Raw genomic sequence first — 24,714 nt, 5'->3', positions numbered from 1 at the left:
ATGAAAATAAGAGTAATGATGATGATAGATGATAATTAAGGAGGGAAGAAGAAAGCAGAAAATGCGGTTGGAAAATTAGGTGCTTAAAAGTTAGTTGAGTCCATCCCCAGTATCTAACGGTCAACTCTCTCTTTCTAGAATAGATAGATTTAAATTAAAGTATTAAACCAATTAATTAAGAAATCATAATCTGACAAAATATGTCTTTCTCTTTCTCTCTCTACACACTTAAAGAAGAGACAGGGAGAAGTTCGTATTTTGTTTTTATACCCTTAAAAATCAATCATGCAACCCGCCGCGCCGGCCCCTTATTCTCATTCCTTCTCCCCACACTGTCTACAGTAATCAACTGTATTTAGCAACGTCATTATATATGTAGTTTTAACGGATAACAATTCATGATTAATGGCATGCATAGCCAGCTACTTATATACTCCCTCTCCCTCTGTTATGTTTTAATACTAAGTTTAATTTTTATTTGTAAATTAATTTACAGTTACTTTTTAGTAGATAGAAAAACCATAAACTAATTTGTAAATTAATTTACAGTTACTTTTTAGTAGATAGAAAAACCATAAACTAATTGATAAATGACATGTGTCAAAAAACATAAAGTAATATGATTGTTTTAGTTTTTTAATCTACAAAATCAATCTTTGAGGAACAAAAATAATTTCTATAACATCAATCTATTAGGAACAAATGAAGTATGCATGTATGTTCAAGTTCAACTCTATCCTCGCATGATTTACAATCCTTCAGTTCTTGTGCGGACACAATTATTCAAAAAACATGTATCATCTATACTAATAAAAAGTAGGACCTATAAGCTTTTTAAGGCGTCCACCTAAGCTTTAAAACCACCAATAGAGATTAGCCACCTCACTAATTAACATTTTTAAAATTTTCAGAATTTTCTATATTAAGAATTATTTTAAACAACCAATCAGGATTTGACATGTCATTCATTAACATTTTTTAAAATTTCCAGAATTTTTAGAAAAAGGAAAATTTTAAATTTATGGAAATAAAAGAACTATGTACAATAATATCCCACATCGGCTAGAAAATTTTTAGACAATGGTTCAGAACCAGTATAAATAAGATTAATATGCTTCCAACAACGAATGAAGAAGAAATCTTGATTTATTAGGCGTCCAAGTTTAAAAGTTTAATTTGGTTTGATCCGGTTTTTTTATTTGATCAAATTAAAACGTTAAAAAGTTTAAAATATTATAAATATTCAAACTTTTTAAAAAATTCAATATTTAGCTTTTAAAAAGTTTTTAAATATTATAATTTTTAAATTTAAAAGTTTAAAATATTATAAATATGGAATCCTTTTAAAAGGTTCAAAATTTATATTTCGAAACCTTTTAAAAGTTTAAAATATTATAAATATTTATGTAAAACATAAATTATCTTATTTATATACATTTGTGCTTTTTTCTTATGAGCTGTAAAACATATTTTTGTGTATGATTTTATAGATAAGTTTATATTTTCTCATTAATTTTTTATTTTTTTATCTTATTTTATATTTTTATGAGAAAAGAAATGATTTTGTTCTTGGAGTTTGATGGATTAACAAGTTGTGTGGTAGTCTAAAAAAAAGGTTTTTTAGTGGAAGAAAGTGAAGAAGTTGACGAGGATGAAGAAGAAAAAGAATATAGCGAACAACCATACGGTAAAAGAAATGATGACGATTACCACAAAATTTGACAATAGAAATGACAAGAAAGAATATGAAAAATAAGAAAACATTGAATAAAAAACACGAAAACATAGGTGGTAGCGATCAATTAAATATGAAAACGAGTTAAATTCATGATAATAAAATTGTTTTGTTTTTTTCTGATGGCCAAATAAATGGTTTAGGATATGTGAGGTCATCAGTTTGATTCGCCTCGCCTGGATGTTGAGTTAAATTCATGATTTTTTTTAATCAGATTTGATTTTATAACACAATTGATTTTTATATTTAAAAAAATTGTGTATCTGAAATTTAACTTTTTACTTAATACTAATTTAAATTTTTAATAAGATAATATTTTACTACCGTCATCAATCATATATAGTTTTCATCAAAATATATCAAATATATCTACGTGTAGCGTGGGTTCAAAACCTAGTACTAATTAAAATTTAAAACTATAGTAACTGAATTGAATTAATTAATGGAAGGGGGGATTTTCCATATTCAAATTTAAATTTTGCTGGATATATATAGGATAATCGAATTATATTTTATAGAGCAAAATGAATAGTCGATCGTTGGCTGCAATTTCTGTAGCTGGCCATGTTTTAAACTAATCAGTTGTCGGATTGAAGAAGCTAGTAGTCAATATTATAAATAATACTTAATAAAATAGTAAAAGAACTAATTAAAAAGATGGGTATCTTAAATTATTAAAAACTAATTATAATAAAATTAAACAGGCACCTAAAAGTCAAGCGGCACGTAGAGAAATGGAAGAAAGTATCTGAAGAACGACCGTTTATAAAATTGGAATTGAAGAGGCTATATCATCATCCATCGATCGATCATATATAGCTTATATATTAATTAATACTATACAAAAAAGTACATTTATTGTTGGTAGGAATATATTTTAAAAAGAAAAGAGAGAGAGATATATAAAAGGAAGAGGAAGTGCGAGGAGAAAGAGGGGAAGATAAGCAAATTAAGAAGGGATTGGATTTTGTATGTCAATGGCCGTCGAGATGTCTTCGAAACAACCCACCAAAGATTTTTTCTCATCTCCAGCCCTCTCCCTCTCTCTCGTACATATTTATACCCTCTCTCTCTAATTCTTTCTGTATAACACTCACATAAACATAATACTATAATTTTTTTAATATTGATTTTAATGGAGACTATCTACACGTACAGGCTGGGATATTCCGAAATGCATCTTCCGGCAACACCGACCCTGCCGATGAAGACTTTCTGAGCAGAAGGGTAGTTGACGATGAGGATCGTACAGTGGAGATGAGCAGCGAGAACTCAGGACCCACGAGATCTAGATCAGAGGAGGATTTGGAGGGTGAGGATCACGACGAGGACTTGGAGGACGACGACGGCAACAAAGGCAATAAGAGGAAGAGGAAGAAGTATCATCGCCACACCACCGATCAGATCAGACACATGGAAGCGTACGTTCTTTCTCTTAACCCTTTTTAATATTTCCTCTCTATCATTTTTATGCCTCACCCCTCTCATCCCACACTTCTAATTATAGTTTCACTAGGGGATGATCCGATATTACTTCATTAGGGTTTCAAACAAGGAACTTCATTATTTATTAATTAGTTGGTTTTTTTTTTTTGCCTTCTGTGCCTGTTCATTTCTAGATCTCCACCCTAGCTCCCCTCTTTTTATTCCTCCCAAATATATATATATATATATATATATATATAAATGTATATATGTGTGTGTGTGTGTGTTTTATTTCATGTAACACATATCTCCATATATTCTTACTTTTATATATAAGTAGTACTTAGTGGAAGGATGATGGTGTCTTGCGCTGAAGAGCAGCATATTCACACGTTAATTTACGCCTCTTCATTAGTTTCACACCTATACTTAAAAATGTATTCATCTATTGCCGATGATGATATATCATATATATATCCTATATATCCAGCATTGATCATTTCTATGCCCTTAGTTGCATAGTTTGCCTACGCTTTGTCTTAATTATAAATTCTCCCTCTTCTCCAGACATGATGACTTTAGTTGTAATTATACTACACTATGTAGGGTCAAACGATACAGTGTTAATTTGTTTCGTTCGATCATAATTAAAGCCTAATGGTATAGTTAGGGTTCAGTTGCTTGCATATGTAAGATTTAGTTTCATCTTTAATTTAGAAAACAACAAACACATGTAAATAATAATTAATATGTCTCTGAATTATTTGATGAGGTTGCAGGCTATTCAAAGAGACACCACATCCGGACGAGAAGCAACGACAGCAGCTAAGCAAGCAATTAGGGCTGGCTCCTCGCCAGGTCAAGTTCTGGTTTCAAAATCGCCGCACCCAGATCAAGGTAGTATATCTACGTGACATTTATTGATTGTGAGAATAAATTAGAAGACCATGCATGCAGTAATTAGTAGCTATAAAATAATAACACTGAACAGGCTATTCAAGAACGGCACGAGAACTCGCTGCTCAAGGCTGAGCTGGAGAAGCTGCGAGAGGAAAACAAAGCCATGAGAGAGTCGTTTTCCAAGGCGGCTAATTCCTCCTGCCCCAACTGCGGAGGAGGCTCCGATGATCTCCATCTCGAAAACTCCAAACTGAAAGCCGAGCTTGATAAGCTTCGTGCAGCTCTCGGTCGCACTCCCTATCCCCTGCAGGCTTCATGCTCCGAAGATCAAGAACAACGTCTCGGATCTCTCGATTTCTACACTGGCGTATTTGCCCTGGAGAAGTCCCGCATCGCCGAGATTGCCAACCGAGCCACCCTTGAACTCCAGAAGATGGCCACCTCCGGCGAACCTCTGTGGCTCCGCAGCGTTGAGACTGGCCGTGAGATTCTTAACTACGATGAGTACCTCAAGGAGTTTCCTCAAGCTCAAGCCTCTTCGTTGCCTGGAAGGAAGACCATCGAAGCATCTAGAGATGTGGGGATTGTGTTTATGGACGCGCATAAACTTGCCCAGAGTTTCATGGACGTGGTACTTAATTTTTATTTTCACTTTTATCACTAGTTATATTAAAGGATGCAATAAATTAATTGATGTGCATGCAGGGGCAATGGAAAGAGATGTTTGCGTGCTTGGTCTCAAAGGCGGCGACTGTTGATGTAATCCGTCAAGGTGAAGGGCCTTCACGGATTGACGGTGCCATTCAGTTGGTGAGTTACGTTGTCAACTTTATATATTTCATACATAAAGTGAAACTTAATAATGACGACTACTGAGCTGATACATGGGGATGGACTGGCAGATGTTTGGGGAGATGCAACTGCTCACTCCGGTCGTTCCCACTAGAGAAGTGTACTTCGTGAGAAGCTGCCGGCAGCTTAACCCTGAGAAATGGGCTATTGTGGACGTCTCGGTGTCCGTGGAGGACAGCAACACAGAGAAGGAGGCTTCTCTTCTTAAATGTCGGAAACTGCCCTCAGGGTGCATCATTGAGGACACCTCCAACGGCCACTCCAAGGTCACCTGGGTGGAGCACCTCGACGTGTCTGCCTCCACAGTTCAGCCTCTCTTCCGCTCCTTGGTCAACACCGGTTTGGCCTTTGGGGCTCGACACTGGGTCGCCACACTTCAGCTCCATTGCGAACGCCTCGTCTTCTTCATGGCTACCAACGTCCCCACCAAGGACTCTCTCGGTCTGTCTATATCCCTGGATATCCTCCATTTACTATCTCTGTCTTTCGATACATATAATCTTTTCATTACTTCTAAACTCTCTCGGTCTGTCGATGATCAGGAGTTAAAACGCTGGCCGGGAGAAAGAGCGTGCTGAAGATGGCGCAAAGGATGACACAAAGCTTCTACCGCGCCATTGCTGCATCAAGCTACCATCAATGGACAAAAATCACCACAAAAACTGGTCAAGACATGCGAGTTTCTTCCAGGAAGAACCTCCATGATCCTGGGGAACCCACGGGAGTCATTGTCTGCGCTTCTTCTTCCCTCTGGTTACCTGTTTCTCCAACTCTTCTCTTTGATTTCTTTAGAGATGAAGCTCGTCGCCATGAGGTACATTCTCAAACCCATACACATTTTCTGCAAACAATAAAACGGGCTTCCACTCATATATCTAACTATACATCATCATCATCAGTGGGATGCTTTGTCGAACGGAGCGCATGTTCAGTCTATTGCAAGCTTATCCAAGGGACAAGACAGAGGCAACTCAGTGGCTATCCAGGTAGGCTTATTTTGTCTGCACAATTCTTTCAATATGTCTCGGCTTCCATAATCTGGATATCTATTTGCAGACAGTGAAATCGAGGGAAAAGAGCATATGGGTGCTGCAAGACAGCTGCACTAACTCGTATGAGTCGGTGGTGGTATACGCTCCTGTAGATATAAACACGACGCAGATGGTGCTCGCGGGACATGATCCAAGCAACAACCAAATCCTGCCCTCTGGATTCTCAATCATACCCGATGGAGTAGAGTCACGGCCACTGGTAATCACGACAACACAAGACGACAGAAATAGCCAAGGAGGGTCTCTCCTCACACTGGCCCTCCAAACCCTCATCAACCCTTCTCCTGCAGCAAAACTGAATATGGAGTCTGTGGATTCCGTCACAAACCTCGTCTCTGTTACGCTACACAACATTAAGAGAAGCCTACAAATCGAAGATTGTTGATGACAACTCACTCACAACAGGTGCCCACTCTTATATGTGAAGAAGAAGATGTTACTATCTATATAAGTATATGATAATGTATAGCATTGCATTAAGTATTGTACAAAAACGAGGACGAGCTCTCTCTTCTGCAATCATATTATTACCTATTATTATCCAACACTAAATATATATTTGGTCCACAAAGCAGCGAATGAAAACTCTCAGATTCCTTTCTCAATTATGAACCAAAACAAAAGTGGAATCAGTTAGACCAGCAATCCAGCATCCACGAAAAGGCATATTTATATTTTGCAACAGACAAAGAACAGATAACAGTAGTTAGAATCGAAGACATTGCCAACACAAACATCATTCACATTCTAAATGTAACTGAGGACGCAGGTCAGGCAAAACAAATTGGTACTACTAAGGAAACAAATCAGATTGAAATAACAAAAGCATTCCATAGATTACAGAGAGTTGGGGATACACAAACAAACAGAAGAAGAAGCAGAGCATCATCGGAATCGGAAACGGAAGGCAAACAGAAAAGAAAGAAAGAAAGACAGCTTTTACCGACCGAGAGAAACAAAGACAATAGTAATGCTCTAAGCAGCAGGCTGCTGAGACTCCAAGGGAATGCCAAGGAGGCCATCTCCTCCGGCTACGGCTCCGGATTTCCTGGCGACGACAGGGAGCGCCACAAATGATTTGGTCTTACTGATAGGTCTGCTCTTTTCCAGCCTCACAACGTCGCCCACCTTGAACTGATTATCAGGGTCATGAGCTTGGTACTTCTTCTTCATCCTCACTCGCCTCTTGTACTTTGGGTGGGGAGCCAGCCTCACCACCTCCACCGCCACAGTCTTGTCGTTGGTTGCGCACACCACGCGCCCCTGCATCGTTTTCATCGCTCTGATGACCGGAACTAAAGCCGGCATTCTAGGGTTCGGGAACGAATTGGGCTTAGAGAGGGAAGAGAGAGGAGTGGAGCCATGGGCGAAGGGAGACGAAAGCTTCAGAGCTTGCAGAGATGAGGTTAGGGACGTCATCGTTATCCCCAGAGAGGAGGATTGGGTTTTGGAAGAAGAAGATAAGGCTACTTTACATTCATATATACAGATGAATTGGTTAAAAAATGGGTTTACAGTAAAATGGGCCTAATTGTAAAGCCTAATTTGGGGGGTTTTTTTTTTATAAACAAGGAATTACAAAGCCCATTGAAAAGTTTTGAATCCTAAAAAAGAATAATTAATGTTAATTTATCTGTCTTCCTCGCTCTCTTTTTGTTTTTTTTTTTTTTTTTTTGTTTGCCCCTCCTCCTAGATCTCCCCCACCACCACATTTACTATCAATGCCGCGCCGTTGGACTCTTGACGCCGCCTAGGGTTTCTAGGTATGAGGTCTTCTTTGTGGTCACTACGCTCAACTTCTCCTTCACCAACGGATCATCTGATACATCCTTCTTGGACTCCAAGTCGCCGTTCCCCTGACCGGCATGATCGAAGTCCCATCCCATGAAATCCGACAGCGTCATGCTCCCGACCAGCGTCTCATCCTCTGATTCAATCGGGGTGCTCCTCTTGTTCACCGCTCTGTCTGCCTCCAAAACATCGTCTATTCTCGACAGCACCGTGTACGCCAAGCTCTCTAGTATTCTCGAGTAGCTCTCCAGCACCGCTTGACCCACGTCCTTGTTGAACTGGATCTTGCTGATGTCAAGTGAAGACTGAGAAATCCCAGGGTATCTATGTTTTAGGATGAGCAAAATGGTCTCAGCCCGCTCTTCGAAGACCTCTCGCTTCTCCAGGCTCACTCCGGACGCCCATGGTGCCGATGACTTGCTGTCTTTGTAAACCATTTTGCGTTTCCATATAACGATTGATGCCTCGATTCTGTTTTTGAGGTCGACGATCTTGTGCTCCGAGGACATGTCCATGCTGTTCAGGAACTGGTCCGGGTCAAAGAAGTCCACCGTTATATTCTTGTACACCTGATCCCCGAGACTCGCCCTCCCGTTCTGTACAAACCAAAACCAAATAAAAAAACACAATTCTGAGTAAGTATTATTCTCTCATACTCCATTAACAAACTGGATTGTGTGGTTGGTTATACCTTAGGGAGAGAGTCGATGTAGCTCTCAGGTATTTCCATCTCGAACAAAACCTGTGCGTTGATGGCCATGGCTGCCTTTAGAACCTGGTTTACACAGTCCTTCTGGTACTGCACGAAACTTCTAGCTGCTTCTGATAGACCATCTGGCGGAACTTTGACTGTCGGAATCCACCATTTTTCGTCGTTTCTCTTACTGTCTGAGTCAGGGGAGTCTTTTGAAACATAGGTGAACTCGCTTTGGTCCTTGAAATTTTCTAGACAATCCTAGGAAGAGAAATTAAAAGCTGGATCATGATTCTAATTGGAATTATTTAAAGCACTGACATTTGTTTCTTCACAATGTACTTGGTCAACTCATATATATATATATATATGGCCTTTCAATTAGGAGATGAGAGCTAGAGAGGTCCTTACGATGAGCATGGCGTCCAGTTTCCTCAATGCGGGGATGTTCATGTGTAGGTCAGTACGTTGGCGTGTGGTCATTATCTGTTAAATCATCAAAGACCAATAAATAAAAATAAGGAATCATGGGATGTTTTACCAAATGAAGGGTAGATAGGTAAGCAAGTAACATGCCTCCATATTGGTCCCATCTTTATTTTTTTGCTGAGAAGGAGCAAACTCCACAACGTAGTCGGTCACCGAGAGAAGCCAATCAATCTCTTTTCTCCATCTTGCTCTCCTCTCTGCAGGCATTGGCTCCAAACGCCGTTGCTCTCCAAACACGGAAGCTACGTACCAACCACATATATAAACGTCGACGTCAGATGGTTGGTTAATTAAAAAAAAAAAAGAACAGTGAAAAGCGGGTCCATTATGATCCAGCTACCTGCAATGTTTGTGATTGCGTTTGAGAGGGCGAGAGCAGAGGATACTCCTTTGCCTCCACCGGAATTGTCCTCTCCCAGCAACAGCTTGGAGAAGCGTTCTTTCATCTGCTCCATGTCTGCCATTAATTATATCGCAAAGCCATACGTTAGCTAGATAAGAAAGCAGGAAAGTCATGAGAAGAGAGAGAGTACATGCCTGCCAAAAGCTGCTTTTCTCTAGCCAGTGCGGCGGCGAGCGCTGCTTCATCCGCAGCCGATCTTAAAAGTGGCGGGCCCTTACTAGGATGAATAATGGTCAACGGTTCGGCCTCGTTGGACCCCGTGGCAGCCTCATCTAGACCTGTCTCGACGCTGAGACTTTTGGCGTGTCTCGTTGCATTGTTGTTTTCGTTGTTCCTCCATTTGAAATTAAAGAGCCTGCTCCTATAGCTTTCCTGTTCTTCTTCTGATGCACGAACCATTACTGGTTCCTTTGATCGCAGCACGAGAGAGAGAGAGAGATAGAGAGGATCAAAAGGGGCCTCTCTTGAGATAGGGAGAATCAAAATGTAGTGGGAGGGGGAGAGGAGAAGCTAATCGAGCGGCAAAACAATAAAGAGGATTTGCCTGCCTAATTGTTGTTACAGTGAGTTTGGCTTTGAGAAAATTGTGGAGCTTCTTCTTTCTTTTTTTGGAATGAGGGGACATGGGGCGCATGTTTTAGACCACACCTCTTAATTTTAACTAATCATTATTTAGGATTTGATAATTTGAGATAGAGAGAGAGAGAGAGAGGTGTGTTTGAATCAATGTGTTATTATAATATAAGGATAAAGTATGTGAATTGTGATTAACCATTTCACTGGATTCTGCATTGTCAACGGCTACGTTGTTCATACACTGATACACATACAATGTCTTTCCTTTTGTTCTTCAAATTTATCATATATATGTTCATGAATCTCAAATATGCATGAATATCAAACGTGCAATGCTGTCGTCCGTTATGAAAAGATTCGGCCGACACAGCTTACTTAACAGCCCATTAATAGTGGGTAATTTAAGTTATGGGCTGAAATATAGGCCCATATTATTATATCTCTGTTAGAGACGCATCGTCCTCGTCGTCAGTCGATAATTACAGACCACTCCATCCATCATCTCTGGGAGACGCGAGAGAGAGAGAGAGAGAGAAGAGTGTCTGGAATTTCGAAAGAAAAGATGGAATCAATCGGAGTACTGATGATGTGCCCCATGTCTTCGTACCTCGAGAACGAGCTTCAGAAGCGCTTCAACCTTCTTCGCTTCTGGACTTCTCCTGAGAAATCCGTCTTCCTAGAAACACATCGGAACTCCATCCGCGCCGTCGTTGGAAATGCTTTTGCCGGCGCTGATGCTCAACTCATCAACGATCTTCCCAAGCTTGAGATTGTCTCCAGCTTCAGCGTCGGCCTAGACAAGATTGATCTAGGGATATGCAAAGATAAAGGGATCCGCGTCACCAACACTCCCGACGTCCTCACCGAAGACGTCGCAGATCTCGCGATTGGGCTTATCATCGCTCTCCTCCGACGGCTATGTGAGTGCGATCGCTATGTCCGGAGCGGAAAATGGAAGCAAGGTGACTTCAAACTCACCACTAAGGTTCTCTCTCTCTCTCTCTCTCTCTCTCTCTCTTCACATACCCTCTTTCAAAGTATTGATCGAAGCCTGCATATATTAAATCGAATTTCTCATGTAAAAGAAATCAAAGTTAGTGGTGATCGCTCCTGGTTGGAAATGAATTTGATGTTTAGATTAGATAAAAAAGAAATGATCGTAAGGGCTGATTCGATTTACATAGTACACTAGACACAGTAGCTTGTTGAAAAGTGATTTTTCTTTTTTTCTTCTATCACTTAGCACGGCCTAATTGTGGATAACGGGTCCCGTATATGTTGTGTTAAGCTGCTATTATTAGTCTTTAGAAAAGAGCTCTGCTTATCTTGGTCTTCTATTTCTATCTCTGCTTTAACATTCTTTCTTGTTGACTCAGTTTAGTGGAAAATCCGTGGGCATCATTGGTCTAGGTAGAATTGGGACTGCCATTGCAAAGAGGGCTGAAGCCTTCAGCTGCCCAATCAATTACTACTCCAGAACAGTGAAGCCTGATGTAGCCTACAAGTATTATCCAACGGTGGTTGACCTCGCTAAAAACTCTGACATCCTCGTGGTGGCATGCCCGCTGTCAGACGAGACCAGACACATTGTCAACCGTCAGGTGATGGATGCCTTAGGACCAAAGGGTGTGCTGATAAACATAGGCCGTGGACCACATGTTGACGAGCAAGAGCTTGTAAAAGCTCTAACAGAAGGCCGCCTTGGTGGGGCTGCCCTGGACGTGTTTGAGAAAGAGCCGCACGTGCCCGAAGAGCTCTTTGGCCTTGAAAACGTCGTTCTCCTCCCTCACGTGGGAAGTGGCACTGTGGAGACTCGGAATGCCATGGCCGATCTTGTGGTGGGTAACTTGGAAGCACACTTTTCTGGCAAGTCACTTCTCACTCCGGTGGTCTGAATGATGATTCATTTGGGATTTGGTTTCTTTTGAAAGACTGATAAGCTAAGTTACACTGGTATACAAGGAATGGATTTTGAACGCTAAACGAAACCTCTGTTTTATGTCTCTTACTTTATCTTTCTTTTCCCAAAGTTTTAGAATAGTTAGTATAGGAGTGCCGCATAAGTTAGGACTGTAAGTTAACCAAAAAAGATAAATACCGTTTACCAAACTACTCACAGAAGACATTATAATAGTCAAGTGAAGTGAAATATCTATTTTGTTGAGAATTAGCTGACCCTATAAAAGTAGAGAAGAGTATGACATAACAAAAAAAACCAACACTACAACTAGGGCTCCTTTCGTGCCTTCTTGATTGGTTGTGCGGATTCGAAATCTTTGCCTTTTTCCTTGATGTCACCTTCTTTCCTGATACAAATGAACAAAGAATCTTGGAGTTAAGTTAGAACACTCGAACCAGAGACAACATGTGAACAAATTTGTTCTGGTACAAGCCAAGTCCCAAGTCTATTCCCTGCAATGAATAGACAAGGTTTGGTTTGATGTCATACCCTTCTCCTTCCGGCTCAGCTGATGATAGTCTTTTCCACAACTCTCTCTCGATCTCCCCTGAAAGCATTAGTATACCAGTCATTTCAAGCGTTTCTATGGTTAACTTCATTTTTTGGCACGACTAACTCAAGGGGATTGCCACCTTACCATTCACTGCTTCTAAGGCTATTGAGAAGTTATTCTTTACAACTAAACCTCCAACAAACTCCGCAGCTGCACGGGCTTTCGTTGCTGTTTCTGAATCTATGAAACAAACGTAACCCGAGTCCAATCCACGAGAGTATTCTATGTGCTGCAATAAGCACAGGAAAAGATGATTGTTCAACATTCAACAATCAATTTTTTTCTAAGGGATTGGTGGTTGGACAAAAGGTTGCAACTTACCTTAACGCTGCCAAATCTTTGAAATACATCCTTGAGAACCTCAGAGCCAAGAGAATCACTGGTGTTCCATGGGGGAACAGCAAGTTGATCAGCGGTGTTAACTCTCTCCTTGCCACCTTCCTTCTTTCTATCAGTTTCTTCCAACCTCTCTGCAATGCATGTCTCCTTATCTTCCTTCTCTCTGATGTTAATATTCAGAGTCCTGGGTTTTTCTGCAACCGAGAGCAGTTGCTTAGAGAGCAGTTCACATGTTTTTTTTTTATAGAGATCAACAACAATCTTGAGAAGCGAGAAAGTACCTTTGTTCGTTATATTTTCTCCACTGGCTATCCATTTCAATGTGAATTTAACAAGCTGACCTATGCCGAATCTGTAGCAATATATATATATATATATATATATATATATATATGGGTAGATAGAAACAAATGAGCCAACTTGCACTTGATAAATCAAGAAGCGTTTTGGTGATACAAAAACAAACTGACTCATTGTGGGAGGTATCTCTAGGACTTGAGCCTGATATTCCGAGTAGCTTGATTAGATTATCTCTTTGACAGTCAAAATCACTCCTGCATAGCAAACAGGAAGGAATGGTCAGGTAAATGCCAATATCTGCTACATAGGAAAACCATCCTGAACTTACTTTGGTATGAGTACTAAGTCGGCGCCTGCATAGACCAAACTCTGCCTCAAAATAAATTCAGTGTCTTGTTCAGAGGAGAATTCAACCAAAGCAGTGCCACAAAAGTGTCGCTTATCTGCGATGTGGTGAGGTAGCCTCACACTGTTCACCTGAACAATGTTCAGTTAAAAAAAAAAATCAGATGAGAGGCTAGTTAGGAGGAGGAGATTGATGATTATTAGACGCATGTGAAGAAGAAGAAGAAGAACCTTGGCGTATTGAGAGAAGAAAGATGCTACATCGTCCATCTTAATGCTGTACTCAAAAGGTGAAGCCGCAAGGGTTCTTCTGTGGACTTGTTCAAGCACCTCTTCCGGTTTGGTGAGTTTAGTTCCTCTACCGATCCTTAGTCCTTGGAGCAACAAGGGTAGGTAGGCAGATGTGGAAGAAAAGAATTATGATTCATCATAATATATAAGGAATTGGCAAACCAAAGAGAAACGAGAAAGATGAGTTACCACCATTGTTGGAAACTTTAAGAAAATGAGAGGTGCGCAAGAGAGTAGCTACATCCTCCAAAATTCTGAGAGGGATGTCTTCTCGTTTGATGTTGTTACCGAGGCCGAGGAGGTTCCTCATACGAGAGAAGGAACAAACCAGACGCAGACTAACCACTAGAGAGAGAGAGAGAGAGAGAGAGATACGGGGCGTATCAAGGAAAAATCAAAATACAATGAATAGAAACTGAGTCTACTGCTCTAGTGTGTGTTTATATCTATATAGGATACGGCCATCTTTGCTCTTGGTGACTTCCCTGTTGAGGAAATCATCTCTGGGTAGATTACTGTCACTGAAGTAGAACTCCACCTTCAATTCAACCAGAGATTAAAAAAAAAAAAATGTTAAACGAGAGAGAGAGAGAGAGAGAAATAAATCAGAGATGAAAATGAAGGAAATCAATCACAATCAGCAGACCTGGGTAAGCAACTTCCTGGCGGTTTCTTCGTTGAAGGAAGCCATAGCTGCCTGCTGCAATCGGAAGAGAAGCCGGAGAAGAGGAAGAGAGGAGAGGACGTTTACTGAACTGAAAGGGTTGGATCTCTGATACATTAATAGGCCCATCCATACATTGCTAGGCCCATCCATGCATTTGGTAGGCCCAATCTTCCGTTCGAGAGATAAGCCCATCAGACTCTGAGCCCCGCGTCCAAACAGCCTCGTCTTCTTCGAAATCGGCGGCAAAATGCCAAAAAAATTTTTTGGGGGGGGGGGGGGGGGTTTGGTTGGAGCCCTGACCTGAAGGAAGGGGGTGGGGGTGGGGGTGGGTGGGTCATCAATCAAAAGTCAAAAGTCAAAACCCTGCACTGCAACAAATAGAAGGGAAGCTGAGAGTATTTCTTCTTCTTCTTCTCCATGACGACGGAGAAACGAGAATTCCCGGCGTTTCCGTACAAGCCGTACTCGATCCAAATCGATTTCATGAATGCGCTCTATCAATTTCTGGACAAGGGAGGCGTTTCCATGCTCGAAAGCCCCACTGGTTCTTGCTACTCTCTCTCTCTTTCTTTTATTGAGATGAAGGAGCTCTTGTTTTTATTGGATCCCTCCTTAGTCTTTACTACTCTGTTATCTTAGGGTTTGATCTCTCTCTCTCACTCAGGTACTGGCAAATCTCTTAGCATTATCTGCAGTGCTCTCCAGTGGTTGATTGACCGCAAGGAGAAGGGTTTGACTCAGGTTTCCGACACGGTTGATGTTGATGACGATGACGACGACGACGAGCCCGATTGGATGAGAGATTTTACTCCCAACGATAACGACAGAGCCAATCACAAGAGCTCCAAATCCTCATTTCGGCTCACCAAGGAAAAGCGAAGGGATGTTTCTGTAAGCAAAGATGACGAGGATCAAGAATTCTTGTTGGAAGAATACCAAAGCGAAGATAATTCATCATCTCCGGGCGTACGTCAGTCGTCCAAGAGAAAACCCGCCGGTGGTTTTGACAGTTCATCAGAAGAAGATGAGGAAGATGACCGCTCAGATGACCAACATGGACTCAAGGTTTTCTTTTGCAGCCGAACACATTCACAGCTTTCCCAGTTTGTCAAGGAGTTACGCAAGACTGTGTTTGCCAAAAATATCAATGTTGTCTGTCTCGGCTCCCGAAAGAACTTGTGCATTAATGAAGGTTTCCCATCATTTTCTCCTTCCTCTTTTTCTTTTGTTTGCTTCTACACTTACACTAGGGTCATGTACAGATGTTCTTAAGCTTGGTAATGTGACCCGAATCAACGAGAGGTGCTTGGAGTTGCAAAAGAAGAAGAATTCTCAAGTCTCTTCTAAAAAGAAGGTACATATTATCAACTTGTTTAATCATGAATCTTTAAAGAGTCTTCTATCTTGCATTGCTGGTAGCCTCTGAATTCTTTATCCAGGCTTCTAACATAAAGGAATATGTGCTTGTTTCCTCGTTGTGCATGGTCGTTTAGTTTAGTAGAATGAAACGAAGATTTTGCTTGCGCTACCTAATTGAAGCTTGAACATTTCAGAATTTAGGTACAAATGTAAGGGTAGGACGAACCAAAGCTTCTTGCAGATGCCCAATGCTTAGAAAACATAAACTACAGAGAGAATTCAAGGCTGAGAGTTTTCAACAAGAAGCCATGGACATTGAAGATCTTGTTCAGCTTGGACGACAAATGAGAACTTGTCCATACTACGGTTCTAGAAGAATGGCCCCAGCAGCTGATCTTGTTATTCTTCCATATCAGTCTCTTCTCTCAAAGTCGTCACGAGAATCTAAGCTTGAAAAACAGTGTTGTTATCATAGACGAGGCTCACAATTTGGCTGACACACTTCTCAGTATGCACGATGCAAAAATAACAGTGTCACAGGTAAAATTTCATCTGCTTTTACAGCACATGTTCTTTGAATAGGATTACTTCGATGCTGCTTTGCTGATACCTCACACAATGTCGAGTCACGATTTCTAAGTGATTATGTATTGCAGTTGGATGATATACATTGCAGCCTAGAGAGTTATCTCGGAAGATTCCAGAATCTCTTGGGGGCTGGAAACCGGAGATACATCCAAATTCTGTTGATTCTCACCCGAGCCCTCCTCAAACCTTTTACTAGTGAGAGGAATCTAAACAGCGTAAATGTTGGACTTGATACGGGAAACCCCTCTAAAAGCAATCCTTGTGGTGCTTGTTCGATGGCGATATATGACTTTTTATTTTCTCTGAATATAGACACTATCAATTTGTTCAAGTTACTTGCCTATGTAAAGGAAAGCAATATCATTCATAAGGTAATTGGTTCTTCATATTTGCCCCTTTCGCTTGTCCAACTCTTTTCTCCTGTCCATTGCCCTTTTCTTAACTTTGCTGTTCAACTATGTCCAGGTCAGTGGATATGGGGAGAGAGTTGCCATGTTGCAGAAAGATCCAGTGGCTCATGAGGAAACGAGCAAGTTAACGAGTTTTAGAGCGTTTTCTGATATGTTGGTGGCACTCACTAACAACAATGGTGATGGGCGGATAATAATTTCAAGGACGAGTTCGTCTACCTTTGGCCAACAAGGAGGGTACATCAAATATGTCATGCTTACAGGAGCAAAGTTATTTTCGGAGGTTGGCCCTTGCATAAATGAGTTTCTTTATTTCTGCTCTGTAGTGGTTTCCGCAATTCAACAATGTAATTGTTAATGAAACATATTTGTAGGTGGTAGATGAAGCGCATGCTGTCATATTGGCAGGCGGGACACTTCAACCTATAGAAGAGACAAGGGAACGACTCTTTCCATGGCTACCATCGAATCAGCTGCAGTTCTTCTCATGTAGTCACATCGTCCCTCCTGAGAGCATATTGCCAATCGCAGTTTCACATTGTCCTTCTGGTCAGTCTTTTGACTTTAGCCACAGTTCAAGAAGCTCAATAGGAATGGTGGGTAATCCAATTGGCAGCTCGTTTTCACACATGCTTTATTCCTTTTAACATTAATGAGATCCAGAAAGAGTATTGTGTTTTTGACTTTCCGGATATGGTTGACAGATACAGGAGTTAGGACTCTTAATGAGCAACCTGGTGGCAATGGTTCCTGAAGGAGTTATCGTATTCTTCTCCTCCTTTGAGTATGAAACACAGGTGCACACAGCATGGAGTAACTCAGGGATACTCAGAAGAATAATGAAGAAGAAGCGTGTGTTCAGAGAACCCAGAAGAAACACTGAAGTAGAAGCTGTTCTCAGAGATTACAAGGAAGCTATAGAAAGCGAAAGAGGGGCAATAATTCTAGCTGTGGTTGGTGGGAAGGTGTCAGAAGGAATCAACTTCAGCGACAGCATGTGCCGGTGTGTTGTGATGGTTGGTCTGCCGTATCCCAGCCCGTCTGACTTTGAGTTGTTAGAGAGAATAAAGCATATAGAAGGTCTTGGAGATTCAGAATCCGCAAAACCTTCTCTGAGTTTGGTAGATGATTCTTACTACAGTGGAGATGTTCAAGCAGGATTTGGCGTGTTAAAGAGCTGCAAACGGAGAGGAAAAGAATACTATGAAAATCTGTGTATGAAAGCAGTGAACCAATCAATCGGTGAGTTTGTGGTCTCAAAAAAAAAAAAAAAATGTTGCTTGCGTTTTTTAATTAGTGTTGATGGGACTGAGACAAAATGTTCTTCCCTGGTTGCTTTGCAGGTAGGGCCATCAGGCACATAAAGGATTATGCAGCCATTTTACTGGTAGATGCTCGATATTCTTCTAATGATCCATCCAAAAGAACATCTCATCCATCCAACAAACTCCCAAGGTGGATCAAAGATCGTCTAATTTATTCCACTAAAGGCTACGGAGATGTTCATAGACTGTTGCACCAGTTCTTTAAACATAAAAATGTTGAAGACTCATCCGAGACCAATCAGCATTAATTAGTGACCGTGTCTATGAGAGAACATGTTGGAGGACATACATCCTTGGCACTCTTATTTTGGGTATCTACTAAAACCATTATCAAAAAAGTGGTAAGAGATATATATAGCAAAAGAATTTCATCATTTCCATCTGTTTCCATTTTGGGTTTGTAACAATTTCTGAATGTCACAGTGATTTCTGTCTGATCCTTAAAAGAAGAGTCAGATTTGGTTGACCAAAGCAATCCAAATCCACCTCAAATCTATTATGTGCTAACTACAACATTCACTTGTTGGCCTATTTATTAGACTCGCTTTCCTGGGGCAACATGGGCGGATGGGAAACACCTCAAGGCAACCTCATAAGCAGCAAAAATAGCACCGTTGACAACAAAGGCCCTGGCAACAGCAGTGCCGAGGCCACGCCAGAGAACGCTATAGCCTTCCTGTTGGACGCTCTTGCGAAAACAATCAGAAATGCCGTGGTAAGCACCGTGGCCTTGTTGGAGTCTGGTCTTGACGACATCAAGAGGATAACAAGCAACCCAGCTGGCAACACCAGCAAGACCACCAGCGAGCAACATGGTGGTGAGGTTTTCGTCTCCAGTCTTTCTGCAGCCGGGATGAAGCCTTTCCCTGAAGTACTCATAGGTCCAGAAGTAGAGGCCATGAGCGGGAGCATCTCTGAGGACGGTAATGGTGAGGCCTTTGTAAATACCCCTAAGACCTTGGGTCCGAAGGATGGTCTTGGCTAAGCTGACGGGACCAGAGTTGGTCTGCTGTAGCTGGAGACGAATCTTGATGAGCTCGACAGGGGTGAGCAAGAGGCTCTGGACAGCACCGGTGCCGATACCACCAAGAGCAACGCCAGTGTAAGAAGGAGGTTCGTCAAGAGGAAGAGAGGAATCAAAGGAGCGAGAGAGTATGGCGTATATCTGGAATACCATAGCATTCTGCCGGGAGGGGGCAACACCAAAAAAAAAAAAAGAAAAAATGAAAAAGAAAAGAGAGTATCAATAATGCATCTTTTTGTTGTTTATGGTGGGTGGGATTTGGTGGATATTCTGAGCTTTATTATCCTCAATCAAATCCAAAAAAAAAAGGTGGAATGAATCTTTTTTCTTTTAAATGGTTGAAAAAGAGGAAAACACCTGAAAAGTGACGGAGGCCAAAGGGGCAGCCATGCCTCTGTAGAGGGAGGTGGGGCCCTCGACGGCGAGCATACGGCGGAGAATGGTGAAGGCAGATCCCGATTTGGAGCTATGTTGTTGCCGAATCCTCAGGGTGTCCAAGGGGTATCCGGAGACGATCCCGGCCACGCCTCCGAAACCACCGGCGACGAACTCTCTCCCCCAGCTGCTCGCCATAAACTCCGGCCAGAAATCCATCTCTCGGAAGGAGGGGTTGTACGTGAGTAGGAACAAGGAGGAGTCACAGACTAGAATCAAAATCGGAGTCTTTTTTTTTTTTTTTTTTTTTTGGGGGGAGCTTTTAGTACCAGAAGAAAAGCTCAAGATTGATTAAGACTGAAACTGCACCGTCCTTTTTACACCATTTAGCTCCAACCCACTCCCGCCACCTACGCACATCTCCTGCCAAAAACTCTCTCGCACTGGACTGGGCGCCTTCCTTTTTTTTTTAATCCTTTGTCCACTAGTCTTAATGAGGATTTTTAACTATGATGAGTCTATTTTACGTTATTTTTTTCAAAGCCTACGAAGAAGAAAAACGTGTTATCTAACTCTCAAATCCCTAGTTTTAAAAACGGTATTTTGTCTAAGGAACAAAAGTAGTGCACGTAATCCCCACATCATCACATAAAGGCAAATTAATTAAACGAGCCACATGAAGAAGAAGAAACGTAGAGTACACAGAACATTTTGGGATATCTTTTTCATTATTTGTTATTATATCTCTTACATATAAATATAGAGGCCATAGACGTCAAGTTAATGATTAACTTTGTTAATTTTCACCCAAATGAAAAATCTACATTCTTACTTGTTAGTTCTTCTTTTAGTTTGGTTTAATAATTATTATCACACATCACATCAGATTCCCTTCTTCTTCTTTTTTAATTAGATCCTTCCTTGTCTGGAACCAGGCCTGGGCATTCGGTTCAATCGGTTTATTCGGTTTTTTGATTTTTCGGTTATCTAAAATTTCTGCCAAATTGAACCGAATAATCTTTCGGTTCGGTTCGTTCGGTACTCGGTTTATTCGGTTCGGTTTTAGCATTTATTATATCTTCCGAAATTAACCGATTGTTTCCTAATTCGGTTAATTCGAACCGAATAAGACCAAAAAAAAAAATTAATGGGCTCAAATTTATTTACAGACCTAAAAAAAATTTATAACAAGTCCAACTAAAATTACAACCCAAACCCATCTACATTTAGGGTTTTCGACAAAGTGGTGAGGCGACGGCGTACGACGTTCGATCTCTCCATCCGGTGAAGCTTGATATCCTCCGTTAACCATATATATATCTGTCCCGACGAGTTCTGTCACCTTCGATCCATAACATAAAACTGAAACTGAACTTGAAAAAAATAAGAAAAGCAAAATAAATAAAAATGAAAATCCATAACATAAATCACTAAAGAGAAGCTGAGAAAGATTTTTGGAAATTAAGAAAATGAAAAGACTTGACAAACCTGAAGCTTCAGAATCTCTCAACAAGGAACACTTCATGAGCAACGGGTGAAGAAGTGATAGAGATGGTGTCGGCAAAAGGAAGACTACGGTGGTGGGAGACTGGAAAATCGATTATAAACTAGGGTTTTTTTAATATATAGTTGTGGCATATGATACAGTGGGCTCGATTTTTAGCTTATTTTATAAGTTATTGGGCTTGGTTGTGAAACAATAAAAATCGAGTTTAAGCCCATAAACACACAATTAATAAAACGACACCAAGTCTATATTTGTCACAGTAAAACGACAACAACTCTATAATTCACATTCATCGTCTTCTTTATAGCTTTTCATTTGTTATCCATGGTCGATTTGCAGGGTTCGAGTCAGATTCGCGGTGGATGGGAGTGGAATCCGAAGGGTTGGAGTAAAACCGGGAAACCCGATCGGTTTCAGCTCGCCGAACCGAACCGAACCGAATACCGAAATCCCACAAAATTCTCGCCGAACGGTTCGTATCTCCTCTCACAGTCGGTACCGATAACCGAATTTGTCGGTTTGTTCGGTTCGGTTCTTTCGGTTTGTACCGAATGCCCAGGCCTATCTGGAACAGTGAAGCACATTTAATTATACACACCTAAAGTCTCTAAGTTGGAAGGAACACAAGTTAAAAGCACAAGTGTAGGAAACTGATCACCTTCTCCTCCTCTTTCTTTCTTTCTTTCTTGATAAATAAAGCAAAGCAAAGCTTTTTTTTTTGGTGCAGACGACGTCAATGGGCTTTGCCTATGTTGCTTTGGCCCAATTGAGATATTATCCAAAAAGAGATCACATTGTTGTTAGTTTGAATAGATGGTATAAAACTTTCGGGGAACAGAATCGATGATGATGATGATAGAATAGAAGAAGTACAAAAAGCATACATTATATATATGTAGTGTATGATGATAAATTGATCAGTGATGAGATCACTCTCACTCACATACGCGAGGTGAGAATTCCGAAACTAACCCTAGTCAACCCCCTTCTCTTGCGGGGAACTCCACCCTGTTTTGGTAAAATTACAGCTCCCCGACCCTATCCGAAGCGCGCGCTATAATAATAAAGAGATGATGATGCTTCTCTCGTCGATAAAAAAGCGGAGGAGACACAGGTTCCGTGGTTTTCTTAAGTCCGTTTCTTCAGATCTCATGTAAGACCGAGCCAAGCCAAGGTCGTTTCTTTTTCACATTAATTCTCTCTCTCTCTCTCTCTCTCTCTCTCTCTCTCTCTCTCTCTCTCTCTCTCTCTCTCTCTCTCTCTCTCTCTCTCTCTCTCTCTCTTTCTTTCTTTCTTTCTTATAAAGCCAAAGCCCTTCCCTTATAGCGCCATCTTTCCCAAAAAGGACGACACATTTTTCTTCTCTATCTCTCTCTTTCTATTGCACGAAAGAGAGAGATATAACAAAAACCACACCCCAAAACAAAAACAAAAACACAAAACAAAACAAAAAACCAAAACAGAAAAAGAAGAAGAACAAGAAGAAAACATTCCAAAGGCACAATGTTTGATGGGCTGTTTAAACCCAAATTCTATACGAAATGGTAAGGTTCTTCTCTTTTCGTTTCCGTTTCCATTTCAATTGGTTTCTTTCATCTTTGTTGATTGCACAAAATCGTTATCAGCAAGTCGTTGGTCAAGATAACCAAGACAAGAGTAGACACCGTGAAGAGAAAGAAAAACTCGGTTTGCAAATATCTCAAGAACGACATTGTCGATCTTCTCAAGAACAGCCTCGATTACAATGCTTATGGCAGGGTACGTAATTTTCCTTTTGTTTTTCATTCTTTGTTTCTTTATCCTTGCTTTTAGATTGCTTCAACAAGTCCTTTTTTCTTTTCTTTTCTTTGGAGTTTTATATATGTTCGTAATTCTTCATGTCCTCTGTATGTCGCCGTTGTCATTTAAATGGGTCACGGGTATCTGATTGGTTCTTCGAACGTGAAAGCAATTACATTTCCAACAAAAAGAAAGAAAAAAAAAAATATATATATATATATTCTCTTTCTAAAAGAGGGTCAACGATGGTTTCGTTAAATCCTTAATTCGTTCTATTTTAGAAATTGTAATGCTGTCACCAGCTGGTTATAACAGAGTCGAGTGACTTGTTGCTTAAGCAACAAATTGTGTGGCTTAATTGTGTTTGTCTTTTGAAGTTAGTCACATGAGTGAGTTCGTAAAGATTTTGAGATTGCGTGTGTGACAGGCAGAAGGGCTTATTGAGGAGAAAAGGAGGCTGGCTTGTTATGAATTGTTGGAGCAGTTCTGCAACTGTGTTGCATCCAATGTCTCTCTCTTACAGAAATCCAAGTAAATTAATTAAACACACCTTTTAAATTAAGAGTAACGGAATTGGCCTCTACTTGCTCTGGAATTGGATTCATCATACTCGTCTAAATATCTGGTCTTGTCTGAGCAGTGGGTGCCCTGACGAGTGTCGCGAGGCCATCTCCTCCCTTGTATATGCGGCCGCTAGAGTCTCTGAAGTGCCTGAGCTACGCGACCTCAGGTCTTTATTTGCTGAGAGATACGGGAATACTCTTGAACAGTTTGTGAATCCTGAGGTACGTACGTACATCTTTTTGTTTTTGGATGACTTTTTTTCAATAACCACCCCCACCTGCTTGCTGAGTGACTCCATGGGATGGGAATGTGAAGTTTGTAGAGAGATTCAAAGCAGAGCCACCGTCAAAGGAAATGAAAGTGGAGCTGCTGAGGGAAATAGCCAGAGAACACTCCATTAAATGGGATGCCAAGTCTTTAGAGCAGAGGTTGTACACTGCAGCAACACCTCCTCACGTGAGTCTCTCTCTCTCTCTCTCTCTCTTTTCCTTGTCTTGTGTCTTTTTATTTAATACCATGTAATACAATTTGAGGCGAGACTCTCTCATTGCAGATGGAAACTGAACAAGCAAACCCAAAGAGCAACGACACAAGAACAAGCACGGAAAACAGAATCAGCCTTTCCTCTTTCGATGACACCAACAAGTCCATGAGTACAAGCGAAGAAGACTCAATGAGTACAAGCGGGAGTTGTGTAACTGGCCCTGAGGAGGATCAAGAAACGAAACCATTCTACTACAGATTCATCATGCCGCCTGCCCCTTACAAAATAGAAAAACAGGAAAGCCTTCCGGAGAAGATGACCAAATCTGACCTCATGGCCGAGGACAATGGTGAGTAGCCATGCAAGTACATTATAAAAGAATAGTTTCTTGTTTTTATATATTTGTTGGTCAAGCGGTGGCTAAGTAAGTGATATGAAACAGATTCACCGAGAGGCGGTAAACCGAAGCCGAGATCAGTGAGACGAAGATTCGCAAACCCGCCCCCAGAAGCAGATGAGGAAGCATTGAAGCAGAGCAAGAACATGAGATCAGAGTCGATGGAGAAAGCAAGCGGAGATGGGATAAGAAGGATGAGTCGTCGAACAGCCTCGTGGCAGCTTAAGCATTCCTCCAGTGTCCCAGATTTTGATGAGGTCGCCGCCCGCGTCGATGCTCTCTCACGAAATTGATTTTGATGAGGTCGCACGCACCCTAAGCACTTACTTCTTATTAGTGAATTTTATTAGAGAAGAAAAAAAAATTAAAATGTTTTTTTTTTTTTTTTTTTTTGCTGCCGTCGTCATTCGTCAGTGTGTAAGTAAAGACTTCGTCGATCGAGCTCGTATTCTTTTGTAAAAACTTATATAAGCAAAAAAAAAGAAAAAAACGAAAACCCTAAAATCATTGGAATTGACCTAACTCCACTT

The 24,714-nt window shown here is 40.9% G+C and overlaps 7 protein-coding genes, 1 long non-coding RNA gene and 1 pseudogene across 11 annotated transcripts; 4 read left to right on the top strand and 5 right to left on the bottom strand.

Annotated features, from left to right (window-relative positions):
* The first annotated feature begins 2,437 nt into the window (after positions 1–2,437).
* Positions 2,438–6,535, top strand: LOC109125200 (homeobox-leucine zipper protein GLABRA 2-like). Its single transcript, XM_087490810.1, has 9 exons — positions 2,438–2,784; positions 2,894–3,156; positions 3,940–4,057; positions 4,152–4,691; positions 4,766–4,870; positions 4,963–5,353; positions 5,455–5,726; positions 5,812–5,898; positions 5,969–6,535. Exons 1-9 carry the CDS (start codon positions 2,707–2,709, stop codon positions 6,347–6,349), a joined length of 2,235 nt encoding a protein of 744 aa, XP_087346936.1. The 5' UTR covers positions 2,438–2,706; the 3' UTR covers positions 6,350–6,535.
* Positions 6,536–6,748: 213 nt separating this feature from the next.
* On the bottom strand, positions 6,749–7,459 carry LOC104752548 (small ribosomal subunit protein uS17c). The gene has a single exon (XM_010474717.3). It carries the CDS (start codon positions 7,381–7,383, stop codon positions 6,940–6,942), a length of 444 nt encoding a protein of 147 aa, XP_010473019.1. The 5' UTR covers positions 7,384–7,459; the 3' UTR covers positions 6,749–6,939.
* Positions 6,749–9,918, bottom strand: LOC104752547 (rop guanine nucleotide exchange factor 12). The gene is made up of 6 exons (XM_010474716.3): positions 9,476–9,918; positions 9,279–9,395; positions 9,026–9,180; positions 8,861–8,935; positions 8,447–8,710; positions 6,749–8,351 (listed from the first exon to the last, which is right to left on the bottom strand). Exons 1-6 carry the CDS (start codon positions 9,738–9,740, stop codon positions 7,683–7,685), a joined length of 1,545 nt encoding a protein of 514 aa, XP_010473018.2. The 5' UTR covers positions 9,741–9,918; the 3' UTR covers positions 6,749–7,682.
* Positions 9,919–10,343: 425 nt separating this feature from the next.
* Positions 10,344–11,900, top strand: LOC104752546 (glyoxylate/hydroxypyruvate reductase A HPR2). The gene is made up of 2 exons (XM_010474715.3): positions 10,344–10,902; positions 11,294–11,900. Exons 1-2 carry the CDS (start codon positions 10,480–10,482, stop codon positions 11,810–11,812), a joined length of 942 nt encoding a protein of 313 aa, XP_010473017.1. The 5' UTR covers positions 10,344–10,479; the 3' UTR covers positions 11,813–11,900.
* Positions 11,901–11,994: 94 nt separating this feature from the next.
* Positions 11,995–14,706, bottom strand: LOC104752545 (la protein 2). Of its 2 annotated transcripts, none has more exons than XM_010474713.3 (11): positions 14,352–14,706; positions 14,165–14,243; positions 13,895–14,050; positions 13,646–13,788; positions 13,398–13,546; positions 13,240–13,323; positions 13,051–13,121; positions 12,752–12,963; positions 12,515–12,659; positions 12,367–12,424; positions 11,995–12,223 (listed from the first exon to the last, which is right to left on the bottom strand). In XM_010474713.3, the coding sequence occupies exons 1-11, from the start codon at positions 14,562–14,564 to the stop codon at positions 12,145–12,147; spliced, it is 1,389 nt and encodes a 462-aa protein (XP_010473015.1). In that variant the 5' UTR covers positions 14,565–14,706; the 3' UTR covers positions 11,995–12,144. The 2 variants fall into 2 exon arrangements, with proteins under 2 accessions (XP_010473015.1, XP_010473016.1); XM_010474714.3 differs by having other exon boundaries at positions 13,898–14,050; positions 14,352–14,590.
* A 77-nt stretch (positions 14,707–14,783) lies between these two features.
* On the top strand, positions 14,784–19,413 carry LOC104754060 (uncharacterized; annotated as a pseudogene). Its single transcript, XR_015584075.1, has 10 exons — positions 14,784–14,916; positions 15,037–15,564; positions 15,635–15,726; positions 15,926–16,271; positions 16,388–16,690; positions 16,785–17,012; positions 17,104–17,325; positions 17,434–17,971; positions 18,073–18,395; positions 18,594–19,413. The product of XR_015584075.1 is annotated as an uncharacterized LOC104754060 (transcript).
* On the bottom strand, positions 18,408–20,092 carry LOC109131829 (mitochondrial arginine transporter BAC2). Its single transcript, XM_087490811.1, has 2 exons — positions 19,436–20,092; positions 18,408–19,237 (listed from the first exon to the last, which is right to left on the bottom strand). The coding sequence occupies exons 1-2, from the start codon at positions 19,670–19,672 to the stop codon at positions 18,590–18,592; spliced, it is 885 nt and encodes a 294-aa protein (XP_087346937.1). The 5' UTR covers positions 19,673–20,092; the 3' UTR covers positions 18,408–18,589.
* Positions 20,093–20,579: 487 nt separating this feature from the next.
* On the bottom strand, positions 20,580–21,159 carry LOC104714846 (uncharacterized). The gene is made up of 2 exons (XR_755902.3): positions 20,942–21,159; positions 20,580–20,821 (listed from the first exon to the last, which is right to left on the bottom strand). It is a non-coding gene; the product is annotated as an uncharacterized LOC104714846 (long non-coding RNA).
* Positions 21,160–22,178: 1,019 nt separating this feature from the next.
* On the top strand, positions 22,179–24,706 carry LOC104752541 (uncharacterized). 2 transcript variants are annotated; one of them, XM_087490807.1, is made up of 8 exons: positions 22,179–22,504; positions 22,586–22,718; positions 23,167–23,270; positions 23,380–23,524; positions 23,619–23,759; positions 23,857–24,136; positions 24,230–24,487; positions 24,599–24,706. In XM_087490807.1, the coding sequence occupies exons 1-7, from the start codon at positions 22,464–22,466 to the stop codon at positions 24,475–24,477; spliced, it is 1,092 nt and encodes a 363-aa protein (XP_087346933.1). In that variant the 5' UTR covers positions 22,179–22,463; the 3' UTR covers positions 24,478–24,487; positions 24,599–24,706. The 2 variants fall into 2 exon arrangements, with proteins under 2 accessions (XP_087346933.1, XP_010473010.1); XM_010474708.3 differs by having other exon boundaries at positions 24,230–24,699.
* Positions 24,707–24,714: the final 8 nt, after the last annotated feature.

This window comes from Camelina sativa, chromosome 16 (assembly GCF_030686135.1).
Source record: "Camelina sativa cultivar CO46 ecotype springtype chromosome 16, ASM3068613v1".
NCBI lineage: Eukaryota > Viridiplantae > Streptophyta > Magnoliopsida > Brassicales > Brassicaceae > Camelina > Camelina sativa.
This window is presented reverse-complemented; position numbering and strand designations above follow the sequence as displayed.